Source organism: Artemia sp. Qi Xiang Cuo, unplaced genomic scaffold, assembly GCF_049724085.1.
Source record: "Artemia sp. Qi Xiang Cuo unplaced genomic scaffold, ASM4972408v1 HiC_scaffold_3213, whole genome shotgun sequence".
Lineage (NCBI taxonomy): Eukaryota > Metazoa > Arthropoda > Branchiopoda > Anostraca > Artemiidae > Artemia > Artemia sp. Qi Xiang Cuo.
In genome coordinates, this window is record NW_028300606.1 from 96335 (window position 1) to 116654 (window position 20320).

Below are 20320 nucleotides of genomic sequence, written 5' to 3' on the forward strand. Positions count from 1 at the left end.
AATTATACAAACAAATTATTTGTAAGTGTAAAAGTAGTCTAGCGCTTTGTAATTTAATACAACTGATTTTATTAACTTGTTTAAATTGAAAAGAATTTTAAAATAAAACAGAAAATTAATTGTTAGAAAAGCTCGAATTGAAATTTGGGTCGTTTTATTGGATATTAGAGTCTATAATACTGAAGGACGTGTAAATCTGCTCCCTATTTGTTTTCTTTTGTTCCCTAGATAATCAAACCTGTCAAGTAATGTTCAATTAAAAACAAACATTAAATTTGTGAAGTTCTACGAGGAAAAAATTACGCCGTTGTAGCTGATACAACTGAGGGATATTTGAATCCGTTCTCCATTCATTTTTTTTCGCTTGAATTCCATTTGAACGCGTTTATGTTCAGTGTAATTCTGATCATCGATGCGAAGAGGGTTATTTTAGACAGCTGGTTCGTGAGTTTTAATTTTGTTTTCTTTTGTTATTCTGTTTAATTTTTAAAGGTCTAGAAATATAACGGTGTTAGGTTGAAAAATTATTCTGCTTATGAACATGCAACCCAAGTTTTGGTAGAATCTGAACTGACGATAATCTAATCTACACTTCCCCGAAAATATTGGCTGGGCAAGTACCCTGAGGATTTCACGGAGAACACTAGAAACGTTATCCGTTTATATCCTGAGCAACTTTTTTTTCCTTTTTGAGGAAAATTTGACGAATATCAGCACCAAATGAACGGAGGACCATACCACAATCCACACTTATCTGGAAAAGAAGAGAAATATGTCCAAACAAGAGGTCAGTGCCATAAACTAGGTTATCTGGCCATATAATATCGAGACGTGGAGCCTTTCTGCGTTTTAATCTGCGCACTATTTTAACTACAGCCGATTTTGATATCTCAATCGTATTTCGAAATTTTGATAAGGTTTCTAGTTTTTCGTGCAGAGATTTATTGTTTTCTTGTTGAAACCGAACGCTGGAAACGAACACTGTAGAGTTATGCCTGAACGATTCATCTTTCGGTATGTCAGAGGAGCATGTTTTTCACTAGTATAGGATCTTTTGAAGAACTTCCTCATCACTTTTGGATTTCTTGAGACTTGTTCTGGAACTTTATGAGTGTCTTCACTTTTTACTTTTCCGTTAGATAATCGTTCTTTGTACTCCGAAGCAGTCAGATTACCACTTCTTTTCTTCGATTCCTTTTGTATTTTCTATCATAACTTTCCAGTTTTTTCGCTTATTTGACCATACAAGGACGGATCTTGCGACAGGAAGTGGATATCTTTACCACGGTCTTTTTCGTCTTTTTGGAATGAACTATGGTTTATTTATTCCAAATTTTGGTTAATTTAGAATGTGGTACATTATTTACCTAGACTCAAACTTCGGTAAATTCATGGCAAATTTTGGTAAAATGTATGTCAAATTTCGGTAAATGTATGGCGAATTTACGAAAATTAATAATGTTTTACATTACTTAGCTAGAATCAAGGTCAACACAGCCTCTCGGTGCGTGTTTTATGCTCTTTGCAAGTATACTAATCGCTTTGACGCGACTAACCCCACACCCTAAAGGACAAATGTAAATCCCAACTTGTATATGCTTACATTATTTTCAATAGGGGGACTCAGATAATTTCTTAAAGCACATTTGCCTGCCATAATGTAAAAAAAAGAAACGATCAAAAAATGGGGTTTTTAAAGTCAAACGAGATAACTGAATAAACAAACAAAGTGAATATTTTGAGAGACAACCGCCTCTCTTCTTCAGCGCTAAACTAAATAATATATTCAAGTTAAGTGATTAATAAAAACCAAAAAAAACAAAAGCGGAAAGTCAATATGAAAAAAAAAACAAAAAACCAATGAAAAAACCACAAAATTAAAAGATGAATAAATTTAAATAAATGCCAATAATTATAAGGATTAAAACCAAATACCTAACAACCATAAAGCGAGTCATTCGCAAATATCTGCGATTTGCACAAAATCCAAAAAAATTATGAACTAACTTCGACGGATACTAGCGAACAACTGAGAAATAAAAGCTAACATTCATTCACTCCGCGTTTGTAACTTTCCGCGTGTGTTTTGATGATTTTTTCTTTGGCATTTTCCTTTAATATATTATTTTGTTTTGCGGTAAAGAAGAGATACGTGTGTCGTCTTAAAATATTCACTTTGTTTGTTTATTCAGTATTCTCGTTTGGCCTTAAAAATCCCATTTTTGATCGTTTTCTTTTTTTACATAGAAGGACTCTCTCCATTCTGGTGCTTGTCTACAGTTTAGCTTAATTATTAAGATAAAAAAGGTCGCATAGTGAAAATACAGTGATTGCATATGATTTGGGCTATACATTGGCTCATTTGAAGGGTGGGGGTAATTAAAAACAAAAAAAAATTTTTAAACACGAAAAACGGGTTTTAATTTTCTAACAAGCAGTGAACTACAAAACAATTATTTATGCACAAAAGCTCCGAATATTTCGGCCCCACATCCGGTAGCATTTATAAACGTAAAAAAAAATAAATAAATAAAGCAAAAAAAAAACAACTTAAATTACATTACAATAAAACATACTAAACACTTAAAGAGAACAAAAACCAAAAACGAAAGAAAAATATAAATAAATAAGAACAAAACTCACATATTAATTAAACACTTCCATGCACTGAATGTCTTTCAACTGGCCTCCTCTCAGTATATAAATGGAAATATATTAAATATATTTCCATGGAACATGGAAATATATAAAATAAACATGGAAGTGTTTATTTAATATATTTCCATTTATATACTGAGAGGAGGCCAGTTGAAAGACATTCAGTGCATGGAAGTGTTTAATTAATATGTGAGTTTTGTTCTTCTTTATTTATATTTTTCTTTCGTTTTTGCTTTTTGTTCTCTTTATGTGTTTAGTATGTTTTATTGTAATGTAATTTAAGTTGTTTTTTTTTTGCTTTATTTATTTATTTTTTTTTTCCGTTGAGAAAGGCTCCCGGATGTGGGGCCGAAATATTCGGAGCTTTTGTGCATAATTAATTGTTTTGTAGTTCACTGCTTGTTAGAAAATTAAAACCCGTTTTTCGTGTTTAAAAAATTTTTTTTGTTTTTAATGGAAAAGCAGTGTGGTCTAAGAAATTATTTACGTCTAGCCTATGGGGGTAATTGCATCGGAAGTGATTAGTATATTCAGAAAGAGTATAAAGAGACATGTCGATTGGTGTTATTGCCTTCATTCTAGCTAAGTAATGTAAAACATTCTAAATTTAACCATTTTTTTTTCACAGTAGACGATTAAAGTGACCGAGTCGTGGACACCGTGGAGTATTAGCTGATAGGATGCTTTAATTTTACTAAGGATTTATTCACAAGTCTGTTGATACAGCCCCGTGTCTACCTTTTCCCACTCGGTTTTGATAAAGTGTTTGTTAGCTGCGCAAGCGGCAGTAGTCTGAATTCGGACATTAAAAGATAGACCTAAGTAATTGCTAAGGTGAGGCTGAGACGCTTTGTTCATAGCTTTTTTAAAAGTTTTGCAGAATAGACGATAACCTGGGTACAAGTTCTTTCCACTCGAACAGAGAGGGCACTTGATGCTATTCGATAGACATGGGATTTCTCTCATTGATTCGTGTGATTCTGGACAGCGTGGGTAGCAGGGCTGATTGCTTCCATCCCAAGCAAAATTTCAGAACGGCTGACCCATGGAGCTCTTTTTTGGATTTCGTTACTTTGAGGTGAACTACTGAAAATAGATACCTTGCTGGAAATCCCTGTCACGTGACAATGCACCTGCAAATACAAGTCGAATTGTTTGCAAAGTCCTATATTTTTTGCTTCTATGACATGAGGAATACACGCATTTACTTCTTCTGGGAATTATTGGATAATTACTATACTGCAAGAGTGTCTACCTTCACCCTTTCAATACTAGTAAAAATTAACAGCCTCTAGTTAGTGTTGTGGGAAGGGCTTGGTTTGGTAGATTAAAGAGGGATTGAAGGTCCTATTTTTTGGTCCAGATTTTTTTTTTAGATGGACTTCAAACATTTTTTATCTTGTTTTCTGTGTAATATACAATATATGAACCTCTATATGTCGGTGTCTTAATATCTGTGCGAAAAATCTGGCTCGATCGCTTTGCTTTTTGGCCATCCAGCTCAGGCTAATCGGAAAGCAGGACGTCCTCGAGTTGGATTGAAAGAAGTCAAAAGAAAGTGAGTAGGATTTTTATTAGAAGGAGTAAAGGGTTTAGTTCTGAACAGATTGAGATGGAGGAGGAGAGTGAACAGTTGTGTTGGCTTCAAGTGGCCCACGACCCACGATGAGTTTTCAGTAGTAATAGTATGTGCAGTAGAACGAGAAAATTTTGCGCTTCTGGAAGTAATTTGGGTAATCGTATTGTATTTTAAGTTTTTATTGTAAATGATTAATTTTTACCCTACATTATACAGAAGTTATGACAGCTTGTGTAGTAATGTAGAGGGGAAAAAAGTGGGCCCAAATTTAAACTAAAATACACTTCAAATAATCAAATGAATGAACAAAATTATGATGTGGCGAAAATAAAACATTTCTCCGACTTGTTTTTCGACGGGTAGTCTTTTTGTACTTGACATTTTCCTTCTAAGTATGTATGTGTTGTTGTTGTTGTTTTTTTTTCTCCCAGAATTCCCACCCGTATAGCTGTGGAAGGAGGGGAGAGGGAGGGCTATGATGATGGATGTGATTTTTTTTGTTTATTATTGTTTGGTTATTCTGCGTGAATACATCCATCTCGTTTGGCATCTGACCTGTAAACATCTGTTTTGTTTTTAAGCCGGATTAAATTTAGAATAAATTACAATGGACAGTTTCGCAATAAGTGAACACGTTATGTGAAAAGAAAAAGGACTTATATTACGGTAGCAATCAACAGATCGTCCTATTATTTGTGTGGCCTTCGAATTACTTTGGATTAGCTGATTAAGGATGCCAGAGTACGGTGATGAATAACAAAGCAGGTTCCGCGGACCACCGGGCCAGCCGTCAATTGCTGATTGCCACTGCTGCCCTGGGCCTGCCCACTGAAAGATAAGTTGATTTTTTTTTTCTCTTTTTTGGTTTTTCTCGTAGTAGCGAAGAAATGGCAAAATTCCAACAGTTCCAGCTTGCGTTAGCGAATTTCAAAAGATTCCCGCTGTGGCCCGTAAGAATTATCCAAGTTTCAAAGGATAAAAAATGAATCTTCAACTACTTAGTTTTTGCGTATGGAGATCACACAGAGTCGCGCCTAACGGAGAATAGTCTCATCTCGTTTGAGGACAATTACCGCGAAGCATCTACAAAAACTAATAAAAATGTTGGAAGTGCGTTTAGAGAGGTTAACCAAAACCCGGACATTTGTAAGACGGCTTCTTAAACTTTCGCAGCGCTGAGAGCAGTTTCTTCTGAACCATCTACCGCGGATTTGCTAGTTAAAATAGTCGCAACTGAGGAAGAAATCACTAAGACAAAAGAATCAATGATGAGCGCGATTACTAAGCAAGTTCAAGATAAATGCGGAAAGGACCGAACTCTGAAAACTTCTGTTGAGACTATCGTGAGTGAAATATACTCGTCAGTGTCGCTTGAGTTTAATCCGAAGCTAGAGCAATTGTTGGTATCAGTAAAGAATATCAAAGGACTGATTGAAAATTTAGAGAACCGAATTGCAAAATTAGAAGTGAAAATTGATGATTATGAGCAAGAAAAACAGCTTGGAACTCTAGTTTTTCCTGGTATTAAGCAGCAGTCGGGATTTGACTTGAAGTCGACCATTCTGAATATAGCCTCGCAAAAGCTGGGGCTTTCCGGTATCTCTGATTGTGATTTTGCTATGGTTTACCGATCGAAATTGAACAATCCAGGGTCGGCAAACGATAAAGTTGCACCTGTGTTCGTGAGATTTTCTACCTGTAAAGTGTTTGCGAGTAAATCAAAATTGGCTGGTTCAAAAATCTTTTTGTCTGAGTCTCTAACCAAGCGCCGTCGCGATATCCTGAGTGTTGCGAGAGACAAGTTTGTCGTGAAAAATGTATGGTCAGATCGTGGCCAGGTTCTCGCAATGCTTCCGGGTGAGCGAGCTGCTCGTCGAATTAACTTGCTCAATTAACTTGCTTGAAGTCGATCGTCAATGGGACGTAGAGGCCTAGCTTTCATTGTCCGACAGGATTTGAATTGGAAAATTAGAAAGGATTTGGACATTTGGAAGGAGGGTAAGATAGAAACCCTTAGTATAGAAATTAAGTTTGAAAATCGAGCTTGTATTTTTACTGTTGTATATAAGCCACCAAGTGCATCATTTGAAGAGTTTGCTGAAGGATTTGAATGTCTTGCTGCAAAGGTAAATAGATCTAGTCAAGAGTTTATGTGTATGGGAGACTTTAATTTTGATTTGTTAAATGTACGGGGACCAAATATGGATTTTTTGGGCCTGATGATGTCAAATGATTTATACCCGACCGTGAGCATTCCAACGAGAATCACGGATCATTCGGAAACGCTCATCGATAATGTGTTTGTGTCTTCAGCGATACTAAGTAAAGCGTACTGCTCTGTTGTTATAAGCCCAGCCTCGGACCATCTTCCGGTTGTATTGCATTTGAATTCTGAAGTGAAGAAAAATAACAGAAAGAATAAAATACCAATGCGTGAACTGAAGTCAGTTAATCTGAAAAAATTTGAAGAACAAATTATTGTTAATAACTGGGAAACAGTACTGAATGAAGATCATTCGTCGGAAGCATTTGAAAAGTTTAACCAAATAGTGTCGAATGTTTATGATAGCACGTGTCCGCTTAAACAAACAAACCCCAGAAAGAATAAACCGAGAAAACCATGGTGTGATGATGAGCTGCTGAATCTGTTTAATATGAGAAATCAGGCGTGTGAGGAGCATCTGAATCATCCGCAGAATAATAAGCTCCATGTGATGTATAAAGAGCCAAGGAATAGGGCAAATGCCCTAAGAAGGAAAAAAAGAAGGCATATTTTACAAATGTATTTGAAGAAAGTAAAGGTAACCCCAAAGCAACATGGCAAGTTGTGAATGATCTTCTAAAAGGTCCTATGAAGCCATCGGAGCCAAAAATTGTGCTAAATAATAGGACCTTAGAAGAAACTGAGGATATCTGCAACGCATTTGGACAATATTTCTCTGAAATCGGCTGCAAGATTCAAGAAGAAGCAAGGAGCTCCCATGTTTTCGAATCAAGCAGTTTTGTGGATGAGCGAGGAAGAGGTTTCGAAATGAATTTCCAGCCTTGTACTGAAGAGGAGGTACGCAAAATTGTTAGCACGATTAAGTCAAACAGTGCAGGAGTTGATGGAATGAACCTTAGAACGCTCAAGTCGGTTCTGGTTTATTTGCTTCCTGTCCTCGTATACCTTATCAATATTTCTATGGAAAAGGGGATGTTTCCGAGTGCGCTTAAAATAGCTAAAGTTGTACCGTTGCACAAAGGTGGAGTCAAAACTGATATATCTAATTGGAGACCAATATCGATTCTCCCGATTTATTCAAAAGTTTATGAAAAGATTGTTCATCACCGGCTTTACGAGTATCTGATGAAAATTGGTGTTTTACACGATGGTCAATTTGACTTCCGGAAAGGACATTCGACGACGCAGGCAGTCCAGCATCTTCTGGAAAATATTAACTCAGCACTTGAGAATGGCGAGCAGTGCATGGGCTTTTTATTGATTTTAGAAAGGCGTTCGACACGGTTGTTTTTAATATTTTTTTTGAAAGGCTGTATTATTTATGCATAAAGGGTAGTGTTTTAAATTTGTTTTAATCGTATTTAAGTGAAAGGAAGCTACGAGTGACTCTGAGTAACAAATCTTCTCAGCCGTTTCCCATAAAGTGTGGTGTTCCACAGGGCTCAGTTCTTGGTCCTCTCCTGTACCTGATATTTGCAGACACAATGAGATTCTACATTCCCGGAGCTTCAGTTACTTCTTTTGCTGAAGACAGGGCTTTAGTAATTGCAGCAAAGTCGCTGCAAGAGCTCTTGTTCAAGGCTAATAAGGCGCTGGATGGCCTACATGAATTTCTTTGTGCTAGCCTACTTAGCGTCAATGCATCAAAAACTAATTTATGATGTTTACGAGGACTGGTTCTGCTCCCACTCTCCCTGGTGTCATTATTTACAATGGCCTACCGCTCTCACAAGTCGAAGAGATCCGATATCTGGGATTCATCCTGGATCGAAACTTGAGTTGGAGAAAATACTGCGACATCATAGCGTGCAAGCTGGCGCGAGGCCTTGTTCTGAACCGTTTTGAAAATTTTTTACCTTTGAAAATTCTTCGTTTATTGTATTTTTCCATAATAGCGCCTTATATAAATTATGGTTGTTTGATTTGGGCGAGTAATTTTAGTTGCAATTTTAGAAGAGTTCAAGTTCTGCAGAATAAGGCTATAAGGTTGATTGGAAGGTATGATCGTGGGATTGATGGCACTGAATCACTTTTTAGAAAGTTTAAAATTTTAAAGGTTGTTGAAATAAGGGATTATCAAATTGGAGTATTTTTATTTCAGTGTCTGAATGGTCTTGCACCAGGTTTTTTATGAATAATTTTAAGCCTAATTCGTCTTATCACGATTAGTCGAATAGGAGTGCGGATAGTCTTGCATCTGAGCCAAGGAAAACGACGAGAGCGAGTCAAGTGACCAGACACATGGGCCCGTCATTTTGGAATTCGTTCCCAGATTATGTTCGTCAAGCTGAAAGTGTGCCGCAACTTAAAACCCGTATTAAAAATCATTTCTTTTCAGGAATTTGGTAGTGTTAATGGTTCGAGAGAAGGCTTTTATTTTTATTTTTATTTTTTTTGTAGATATTTTATTTTTATTTTTTTTTATATTTTGTGCCATTATATATTTATCATTATTTTCAGTTATTATTATTGTTTTCCCCTTTTTTCATTTTAATTGGTTTGATGATTTGGAATGAATGATATCCAACCGGTCGCTTTTTCAAGCATCTTCTTGCTTTAGTGCGACTTGTTGTCACATTGAGTTGTTTTTTTGTTAATAAAAATGTATGAACCTGGACCTGAACCTACAGATGTTTCTATCTAAATTAGGAGAATGCTTAAACTGACGACCTTCTGTGCAGTATTGCTGACTTAATCTGGGAAATCAAACTTGTGAACTATTACTATGTCAAAGGGGCAGGTAATGTAAAAATTTACAGTATCTGAAATAAAATGATTGGATTTTATTAAAATTGTTCTATCTCAAAAGAAGGGTAAGCAACCCTCATTGGTGAATGCTTTATTTGCGAACACTTGCCAATTTGCATTGAAATGAAAGAAAATATTTAAATGCTGACATTCTTATTTCTTGTTGTAGATGGTTTTGAAAGGACCTGCGGAAGAGGACCCACGGAATAAAGAGATTATTGGCAGTATTTGCGAGATGTGTCACTCATTTCTGTTAATAGCCAAATCTTCTAGCGTGCATTTTGGGTGAGTAACCTGCTTTTTTTCGCAGGTTTCTGGTGTTTCAGTTTCTAATGTCTTTCTTCTAGGCTTTAAAAACATAAATAGCCCACGACTTGTAAATTATTTAGGCTACTATCGGGTAAATAGGTAAATTATCAGTTACTAATGTAGGAAAATGAAAGAAGCTTAATTGTGGTGATCACGGCACTAACTCCTTGGATGGAGTTTTGCTCCTTCCATTCTAAGCAAATTTTAAAGGTGGCATTGGAGAAGTCGGGGCTGCACTTACTGCCATATTCAAGAAAAGGAAATGAAGAGGTAACAGTATGAAAATAATAAAATTTTAAGTTCAATGCAAATATTATATTTTTGAAACTACCTTGTGATTTATATGCAACGCAAATTATCCATTAACATGACTGTAGGGGGTTGCAAAATGTCTCATTTTTTTTTTTTTTTTCTCGTTAGAGTTTTTTATTTAACTGTTTATTCTTACAAACATTCACTTTATTTATGCGCCCTCGTGTTTTATGGCTTTTAAAAGATGTTAATTTATCAGAAAGTGAGGATGCGTAACCTGAGCCCGCTGACACCATCATGCATTTTTTTTTTCTTTTTTTACGTGGCTTACAATTTTTAGTGCCAGCAACAGTAATGCAACAGTGAACTGATTAAATTAAAATTATTGTTGCCACATTACTGTTGACAAAATAAATTCAGTTACAGTGAACTGAATAAATTATTTTAAACTGAAAGTAAGGAGCGACATTACAACTTAAAACGAACAGAAATTATTCTGTCCCCTCCTCAACGCCTCGCTCTTTACGCTAAAGTTTTTTATTGTTTTAAAAAATAAGGCTTTGAGACAGAGTTAAACTTTAGCGTAAAGAGTGAGACGTTCAGGAGGGGACATCCCCTTACATTTACGGAATAATTTCTTTTCGTTTTAAGTTGTAATGTCGCTCCTTACTTTCAGTTAAAAAAACTTGTTTTTTTTATTTAATTTCTGAGCACTTTCGAGTCAATGCAGTTGTTATATTGTTTAACCAAACATGAATAATAAAAGTCAAATTTACATATTAATTTAACTTTTTTTTGGCTAAATGGCTTTCTCGAAACTTTGTTTTGATATAACTTATAAATTAACTTACGTAACGGAACTTCTGTCTTCGTATGTTTTATTACATATATTAGGGAGTTCGCCCCCTAGTCAATAACAACCGATTTAAGCAAAATTTATAATTTTTTTTTAAAAACAAACCCCTTAAACAAATTTAATTAGCGGTATTTTTATTATAAAATATATCTCTTACGAAAGTACTAAAAGAAAATTTTGCGTAAAGGGTGATTTATTGACTTGGGGGCGAACCCCCTCATATAAGTAATAATTTCTTTTCATTTTAAGTTTTAATATTGCTCCTTACTTTCAGTTGGAAAAGCTTGTTTCTGGTGTTTTTTTAATTTTGCTGGGAAATCCGGCGCTCCCTTCATAAAAATGTCCCTTCTCCCAAGGAAAAATCCTCCATGGAAAGATCCTCCTCCGTAACCCCCTCCTCCGACCCGCCCCCTCCCCCCAGAAAAAAAACCACCGGAAAACGTCTGTATACTTCCAATTAACCAAAAGCCTACTATATGTAAACAATGGGCGAAGTTAATAACTTACAGCCCTTCCCCCGAGAACTGTGGGGGATTAAGTTATCCTCAAAGACATATTTATTAGATTTGTGACTATGCTGAACAAAATAGTTGTCTAAAAATTTTGATTGGGTGACTTCGAGAAAAAAATTGAGCGTGGGAGGGGGCCAAGTTGCCTTCCAGTTGTTTTGGTCATTTACAAATGGTACTAGAACTTTTAATTTCCGTTCGAATGAGCCCTCTCACGATATTCTAGGACTAATGGATCGATACGATCACCCCTGGAAAAAAACAAAACAACAAAACAAACAAACAAATAAACACGCGTCTGTGATCTTTCTTCTGGCAAAAAATACAAAATTCCACGTTTTTGCAGATAGGAGCTTGAAACTTCTATAGTAGGGTTCTCTGATACGCTGAATCTGATGGTGTGATTTTCATTTAAGTTCTATGACTTTTAGGGGATTTTTTCCCCTTTTTTCAAAATTAAGACAAATTTTCTCAGGCGCGTAACTTTTGATGGAAAAGACTAAACTTAATGAAACTTATATATTTGAAATCAGCATAAAAGTATGATTCTATTGATGTATCTATTGGTATCAAATTCCGTTTTTTAGAGTTTTGGCTACTATTGAGCCGAGTCGCTCCTTACTTACAGTTCGGTTACCACGAACTGTTTGATTGGAAGCCCTCTTTTGAGCTTTTAAAAACTGTCACTGAAGTGGCACGGGCTAAGAACTCAAGTCTCAGTACTAATTTTACTTGCACAAAAAATACCAAATGTAAGTTAATTATATGGGAAATTAGGAGACGGGTCGCGAAAATTTTGGACATGTTGGACAGATGTTGGACAGAGGACGCAGAAATTTGAAGGCTTAAAAGGTCTGTCTCTAAAAGAGGGATGTAAAAAAGATCCCGAAAATGCGTAAATTTTTAATTTACTTTGCAAATTTTAAATCCGCTAAATTTCTGCTAATATTTCATCCAAGCTGAGACAAGAGCAAATATTTATTCTTCTTTATATTTTAGGTGCTTTAGGTGGACACTTTGTACTTTTTCTTCTTTAGATGCTTTAATAAGCTTTAATTGTGAGTACCTTTTTCTGTGAAAATCATAGCAATGTATCTTCATACATCGGCTTCAAAATGCTCCTATTGGAGCAATAATTACTGTGATGTGTATTATAGGCTATAGGCTCCAAGATGTTGACCTCTGAAAATTTCATATCCCCTATGTTTAAATTGAACTGTGTAAAGTTTTTCTGATCTTCTTGACATTAAAAAAAGAAAAAATAGATACAGTGTTTTCGCTATCAAACTGGCGATAGATTCTTTTTTTTCTAATTTTAAAGAGGTGCTAATTACATTATAGAGGTGCTATGCATTGAGGTACATATATTCTAATTACAGTTATCATTTCGCATTTGACCTGTGACCATCTATTGATATTTAAGCCGGATTAAATTTAGAATAAATTACAGTGGATTGCAGTGACCGTCAGTTTCGAAATAAGTGAAATTATAAATTGATATTTACAGACTATTTTACCATTTGGATATATTTACTCACTCATATAAGGTCATCTATTATTTTACTATATTTTTTATTTGATAATCTGATTATAATTTAATTTGCTAATAATCGGGCAGAAGAGGGGAGTTTCTTGTCGCAAGGGCCGTTGTACCTGCCGGTACAAGGGAGTGTTACTCCCTTAAACTGCGGGGATCTGGTAGCAGGAAACTACGCTTCCTTCGCTTATTGGTATCTGGTTCTTATGATATGTATAGTGAATAATGAATAATGGACTTGTTTTCTCGGCGGTTTTAAATTTTTGCAATTTAACCGTGATAATGGAGTGAATGAAAACGAATTGCTGAAATTTTGAAAGAAGTTTTTTCTGGACTTGCCGAGTGTAATCGAAGCTACGAAACTCCTCTACGATGCGGCTGTACCTGGGACTGAGCTTCCGACAAGACAGGGGCCGAAGGCTTTGGAAAGCCATCTGAAGGATATGTTAAGTTTATTCGAGAAATGTGACGATGAAGACATAGACCTACCGATGTCTGTAATTCGTTCTCCAAATGATGTACCTGTCATCCCTGCTTTGGTTTATTCGAGTTTGAACGCGAAATTGAATAGAATGGAATACTTCCTAAAGACTGTTTCAAGTAAGTTCGATTCGTATGATAATCACTTTCCACCACTGCCTGCCCGTGCGACGCCGTCAACTGACTCTCACACCACTGTTGTTGTCTCTAATGTGCCGCAAACACTGAATGACCCGATAAAACGCAAAGAAGTGCTCGATAAAGTGAGCTGTCATGATAAAGTGAGCAGTTACCAAGCTGAGTTTGCGAGGTGACAAATGGCTAATCAATGTTAAAAAATCTGCTGCTGAAGAATTCAAAGACTCTATTTCAGTGATTTTAGCAGAATCTCCATCCAAGGTGATCACTAAGCGGTTTTTCGGGATAGTCAGAGGAATATCGAAGGACTTGGACCTCTCATTCTTTCAAGGGTATCCAAGTGTGGTGGAAGCTATGTGGCTCGATGTCACTGGCACGGTTAAGCTTGGGTTTTGTGACTCCATGTCAAAAGCCAAGGCTATCCAAAATGGTGTTAAACTTGGACATGAATATTTATCTGTGAAAGAATATCTGTCGGCACCTCGGTGATGTCTAAAATTCCGTTCGCCAGACCATAAAGTAGCTGATTGTGCAAGTTTGGTTGCGAAGTGTGCACGCTGTGCGGGCCCTCGTATTTCCACCAAGGATTCTCCCTGTCAGCTTGATGCAAGATGTGCAAATTGTGGTGAAAATCCTGCCTCCTTTAGTCTTAGATGCAATTTGCTGAGAGATATCATTGCCAAGAAGAAATGATTGTGCCTGTTTCGATTTTTTTCGCTTATTATAAATGGTACTCGTTTAAAGGAGCATATGATTGATGAATTGTGTGACCAGTTTGACATAGTATGCCTTCAGGAACACCTCCTGACTTCTACTAGTATTAACGTGTTAATAAGAAGTCGTAATCATTCCGTTTTTACAACTAATGTCACTTTTTACAACTGAGGTCACTTTTGGTAGACCTTCTGGAGGCCTCGCGTGCATAGTTAAGAATAATCTGAGTTTGCTCTCTCCAGTGTGTTTTCACAGCGATAAATTCATCCTTGCTGTTCGGTTTGGTAATACTGTGCTGATAAATGTGTATCTCCCGTGTAATAAAAAAACCATTTCCGCTTTAAACGCGCATATGAAAGCCTCGGCAAATCTTAAGGCTATTCTTGAGTCTGTTGTTCGACTTGTTATGATTTCATAGTGGTTGGTGACTTCAACACAGATATTACAAGTCAGTCAGTTCGATCCGATATAGTTCTGGATGTTTTTTCTGCCTATAAAATAGTCGATAAAAGTGTTGATTATTCATAAATTCACCAATCTGGAAGTTTGTCTAATATTGACCATGTAGTTTCCTCGCCAAATATTAATGTATCGACGCTTCCCGTTCTACTAGACCATTTACGCAAAGTTCTAAGCGGTTTTACAGGAATAACTGGAGTAGAGCTAATTTTGCACTTTATATTACTACATAGTCCGCGTTATTGGGTTCTATAAAAGTTCCTTACCATTTGCTTCAAGTTACTGACCGTTTCTCAAATGATAAGCAGTCTCTAAATGAATATTATGATAAAATAATTTGGTGCTTAAAACAAGCAGAGGCGACTGCTGTTCCTCTAGAAAAGATTAAAGTTAAAACTAGAAAACCAGAATGTGTTTTGGACCCAGAATTAAAAGTTGTAAAGAATAAAGCTAAGTTTTGGCTACGAATATGGGTGTCTTGCGGTCGGCCAAATCTAGGAGTTGTCTTTGATCTGAAGCAAAGTACCAAGCGTGCTTATAAAACACGTTCACGGCAGTCTAGGGTATCTGGTTTTGATTTTCCTGCGTCGAGAAAGGAGTGGTCTCATGTTCTGAATTCCGATAAGCTTAGTAGTGAGTTTTCTGAAAGTCCTATAGTAGTTCATACTTGGATGTGATATTATCATGATATTTTCGGCAAGGTGAACCGGGAAGTTGAAAACTTTTTAGTATTCTTCTTGAGTCGTGTTTGCCTAATCGTATTTCTCAGAGTAATGTATTACCAGTTTCTACTGTTGATATTGGTCAAGCTATTAAGAACATGCAATCTAGCTCTGTTGATAAAGACGGAATTTCTTCTTATCATCTAAAACTAGTTTGCCCAACTTTGATAGATTACCTTCAGCTGCTGTTTCATATGTGTTTATCTACTTCTATGGTTCCCAACAGTTTTCTCTGTGGCACAGTCACCTCGGTTTTGAAGCGTGGGAAAACTTCGTCAGAGTGTAGTTCTGATCGACCAATTAATGTTCGTGCACTCTTAGCAAAATTTTTGAATATATTCTTCTCCCTTTCATTTCAGAAAATGTTAATTTTGGTGAAAACCAATTTGGCTTTCAATAAAGGCTGGGATGTCAGCACGCTCATCCTTTTCTAGCTTCCCTCCTGTTGCAATCTTTTAATGATAAATCTCCTCTTCATATCTGTGCTCTTGATCTTTCGAAAGCTTTCGATAGTATAGTCCACTCACATGCACTCTATTCCCTTTCTTCCAACAATATTAATCTGTCTATTGTTGTTTTGTTACGGTACTGGTATTCTAACTCTTTTATTCGGGTAAAATGTAATAGAGTAGTTTCTGATTCAAAGGTGTTTCTTTGGCGTGGGGTCCGTCAAGGTGGTGTGCTTTCTCCAACTATTTTAAGTTATGTATTGCTCCTATCCTTTCATCTTTGCCTTCGACTCTCATTTCTGATGGAATTGATGTCTCGTATCTTGCTTATGTGGACGATGTTCTCCTTGTCAGTCGTTCTAGGGCTGGACTCTCACATTCTGTTAGCTGGATCTCAGACCAGTTCAGACGGATTGGGCTTATGTTGAACGTTGATAAGTGCGAATATACTTCATTTAATTTGAGTACGACTCTCCCTCTTAACTTTGGTCTTTTCTTTATTCCCTGTGTCTCTTCTTTTCAGTGGTGTGGTATTCAAATTATTAATAAACACAAAACACTTGGGTTCTTAAATCTTATTATGCAAAAAAAAAAAAAAAAAAAAAAAAAAAAAAATCATATAGGATATTCAAAAATTGTTGCAAATAGAGGGTGGTAGAAAAGCGCTTGGGAAATTATATTCTTCATTTTGCGATCATTCTATTCTTTTTTTATCTGGTTTTCTTCCAATTCCGAAGCCTAAAGATCTGACTTCTATCCGGCCATATTATTTTAAATTTTATCGGTACCCTTTGTGCCTTCCTCGGTGGTTCCGGATCCGGCATCTAATATTGCGATTCGGCCTCCCTGATTTACGGGAAAAAGTGACTGTGCTTGTGGGAAAGCTGTCGTTATCTGCAGGTCTTACTGCGCACCATAATTTACGTCGTTTTATGTAAATAATTGTTAAGTGTGCAAGTTTGCTTTTTTGTTGTTTTTTTGTTTTGTTCTTGATGTGCTCCGCTTCTTTTTTATAGTGGGTAATAAATAAATTATTATTATTTTAGAGTTGCTAATATTTATATTATAGTATAAACCAGGAAATAAAACTTGGATCATACTTGATATAATTATTTGGATATATATCTTACTTGGGTATAATTATAATTCGATACAGGAGAGATTCAATACAGGAATGCTGACCTGAACGCATCCAGGACATAGCTCCGGTCCTTTAGGACTGCGACTAAAATACATCTTACGGCAGATTTTGGACAATGGTGTAATTTACAGTAATTTAATCCGAAGTAAGGGCTAAATTGTTTGTCAAGTAAAGTTAAGTTGAACGGTGCTTAAAAATGTTACAATTGTTATTTTTCCAGGAAATAAAATAAGCTTTTTCTATACAATCCAAAAACAGCAAAACAAGAAAAAAGTAGATACGGTGTTTTCGCAAGGGGTTTCGCAAGGACTTTATAGTCCTTATGGACTATGGCCAACGCATTGCATAGATAATGGTTTTTTTCTAATTTTAAATAGGTGCTAATATTTATGTGTGCAATGCTGAGTGGTTTGATAAATTCATTAAAACACGGGGGGTGGTAGAAATTGATATCTCCAATCTTTCTTGATTACCAGTAATATTTACAATGGAACTTCTCAAGGTAAATCAAGGAGAATGGGCCTGTAATAAACCTTATTCATGTTAATAACACAGATTAGTCATGGTAATAACCATGTTTTGTTTTTTAGTCTGCTTCCTACTGTTGCAAATGATACCAAGTTATTGTTTCATTTATGGCGAGAAGCTTGGGACGCGAAACGACATTTGGCGTGTGGCAAAGAAATGCCATTGATTCAATTGCTCATGAATGGAATACATCCTAGTTCGGAAGAATGTAATAAAATTGTTCCAAGGATTAACGTTTTTTGCAGTTTGTTTAGATGTTATTTGTTAACATTCCACGATGAAGAGTTTTTTGGAAGAACAGGTAAAAAATTTTTAACTTTATTATTGAACATGTATTAATAATATTATTAATATTTTAATTTTAAACCATGACAGAGCATTAAAACAAATGAATAGATGAACAAAATGAAGATCCCTCTCTAACGGCACAGCATTCTTTTATGTCGTTTGGCTCTTTATTTTGTTCATTTATTCATTTGTTTTAATGCTCTGTCGTGGTTTAAAATTAAAATATTAGTCGTATAATTAATGCATGTTCATTACATTATCCACTTTCCTCGAACTAGGCATTGCCATTACTGAAAATAGATCTAAGAAGCTTTAAGTTTCTTATTAAACATAGACGATTAATTAGTAAGGAATATAAATTAGAGGGAAGAAATATTGAAGAATAATATATTTTATTACAAAAATTGTTGGTGTGGCTAAGCGCAGGAAATTATATACTAAATTACTATAAGTTAAGAAGAACGAATTTTACTGTTATTTCCTCTTTTATTTTAAGATCCTGTCGCTTAAAACAGTCCTTGGCATTAGTCCCTATATACAACTTAAACAACATATATAACTTAAAAGATATTTTAGAAAACTTAAGATATAACTATAACTTTAGATATTTAAAAAAATCGCCAAATATCATTTTTCATGTAAAAAAAAACAGGTATTCTTAGAAAATCTTTACAAAAATGGATAACTAAAAATGTATATCTACATTTGTTTTCAACATAATCAACTTTTAAATAAGTATAATAAAAGTTATCAAGATATTTTGAATGATATTTTGCAGTAACCTGTTGGATGAATATTTTTTCTCTTCCCGGTTTAGTTTTGGAGTTTAGGGTTGGTTTGCTCTGTGACACATGCAAGTAAAGAATAACGTAGGATATTTGGAATTTAATTCATAGAAATTGAGTGAAAGTGAAAAGGTTCTGGTGGATGGTTAGTGTTATGCAAACAACTGGAGTTATATTGGCTGAAAGTTATGCATTCAGAGTTTCGGATATGTGTAGTTTGAATTTGTGCTAGGTGAAGGTTGGTTAAGGAAGCTCGGAATTTTTTTTTGGTATATTTTTATATTTTTGGGGTATTTTGGTTTTTGTTCATAGGTATTCCACAGGTGTCACTACTTAGGGGTTTGCCATATATGGCATGGCGCGCTCATTTTGACTGGGTAATGAAATTTAAGCGCCAAAACCAATATAGGCAATGAGTTTTCATCTGATGAGCCCTGATATGTGCTGATTACCTGGAAAATATTAAAATACTGTAGATTTAAGGTGCTATGGCTTGGTTTTGGGACAATGACTTATACTTATTAGACTTTTATTATTATTTTTATGTTAATTTTTTTTCTGGTTCTTAATTACCCGTTTTTAAGTGTTCAATTGTTTCAATTGTCCACACGTTTAATTGCATAGTTTGTTTTGCTTGCGTAAACTAGAAGAATTATTTTAATTTAATTATGTTTAATTTTGAAGTTGTCGATTTTTAATTATTTAAGCTTCGAGTTTTTACTATTTAAAACGTAGTTTTAAGATTCTTAAATCGAATAATGGGTAACAGTGCAAATGATTTGCTTCCCCTAAATCCCCATAGTTATGCAAAAACAGTTTTAGTTCCGAGTTTAGTTTTAAGTCATGATATACTTTGCACATATGTTATTTATTACCTTCTTGTTAGTCCACGAGGATTGTGAACTAATAAATTTGGAGGATTGTGATAAACCACATGGTGTTTATCTGCGTTCTTGGATTCGGGAGATGTAATTTTTTCTGGTGGCACTGTCTAATATCAAAAAGTAATTTTCAAGATTTCAAAAAGTAATGGTAAAAGGACGTGGCACTAGACTTTACAGTCCCTGCAGATGATGCTGATTACCGTTTCTTGGTTATTCAGCTAGGAAGTGCAATGGGGGCCTCTGCTTCACACACCCTTTGTGTTTAACTTCCCCTGATTTTTCAAGATACCCATTTAGAGTTGTGTTGACTCTGGCTAAGCTTACAAGAGTGACACCACTTTCTCTGTCCTAAACCAAATAATAGGCGATACAAAGACTTGAACTTCTGTTTTAACAGACTTAAAATGTGAAAAAAAGCTTTAATAATACTGAAGGGAAAAAAATAAAGAAATTATAATAGGAAGATAGATATTGTTGTGATTTAGTAAAAAAAAGAAATCAAATTAGAAAGAGCTCCCTCCTTTATTGATTGATGACACTAGGGAGAAACGCTTTACGAATTGTATAAGGATGTTGCTTTTCCTAAAAACAAAAGTGAGAGACTTCGGTAACAGCGTTCATTATTATTATTTAACAATATTATTATTATTATTTAACAAACTATTCATCCTTAGGAACTTGGTTCCTAAAATAGTCAATGGAAAAAAAAATTGATAATTAAAGAGGAAATAGAACAAAAATCTGATTTTAAAGTAGATCATACAATTTTTTAGTAAAAGAAGAACAATGAGAATAGAACCACCTCTTTCGGATACCCCTTTAAACGTGCACTTGAATGAGGGCTTACCCCTCATTCAAGTTATGGCTCATATGGTTGTCCTAGTGGTAGTTCTGGCCTCTATTGCGCCCGGGGCAAAATCTTGATTAGTGCCCCCCTCCCTCTAATTTTAACAAAGTTTTCACTTAGTACAAAATTTGAGTAAAAAATATCACAAGAAAAATGTTAAAATTAAGTAAATTCGGTTCAGTTACTTTTATTTCCAAGTAGTGGTGATGAAGA

General features: G+C 35.3%; 1 protein-coding gene across 1 annotated transcript in view; it reads left to right on the forward strand.

The window, feature by feature from the left end:
- LOC148938495 (ubiquitin-protein ligase E3C-like) overlaps positions 1 to 20320 on the forward strand; it is a 93616-nt gene that overhangs the window by 42419 nt on the left and 30877 nt on the right. The window contains exons 8-9 of the mRNA XM_089107750.1: positions 9379 to 9494; positions 17366 to 17604. Of these exons, the coding sequence (XP_088963876.1) occupies positions 9379 to 9494; positions 17366 to 17604 (355 nt within the window). The remainder of the gene's footprint in view (positions 1 to 9378; positions 9495 to 17365; positions 17605 to 20320) is intronic.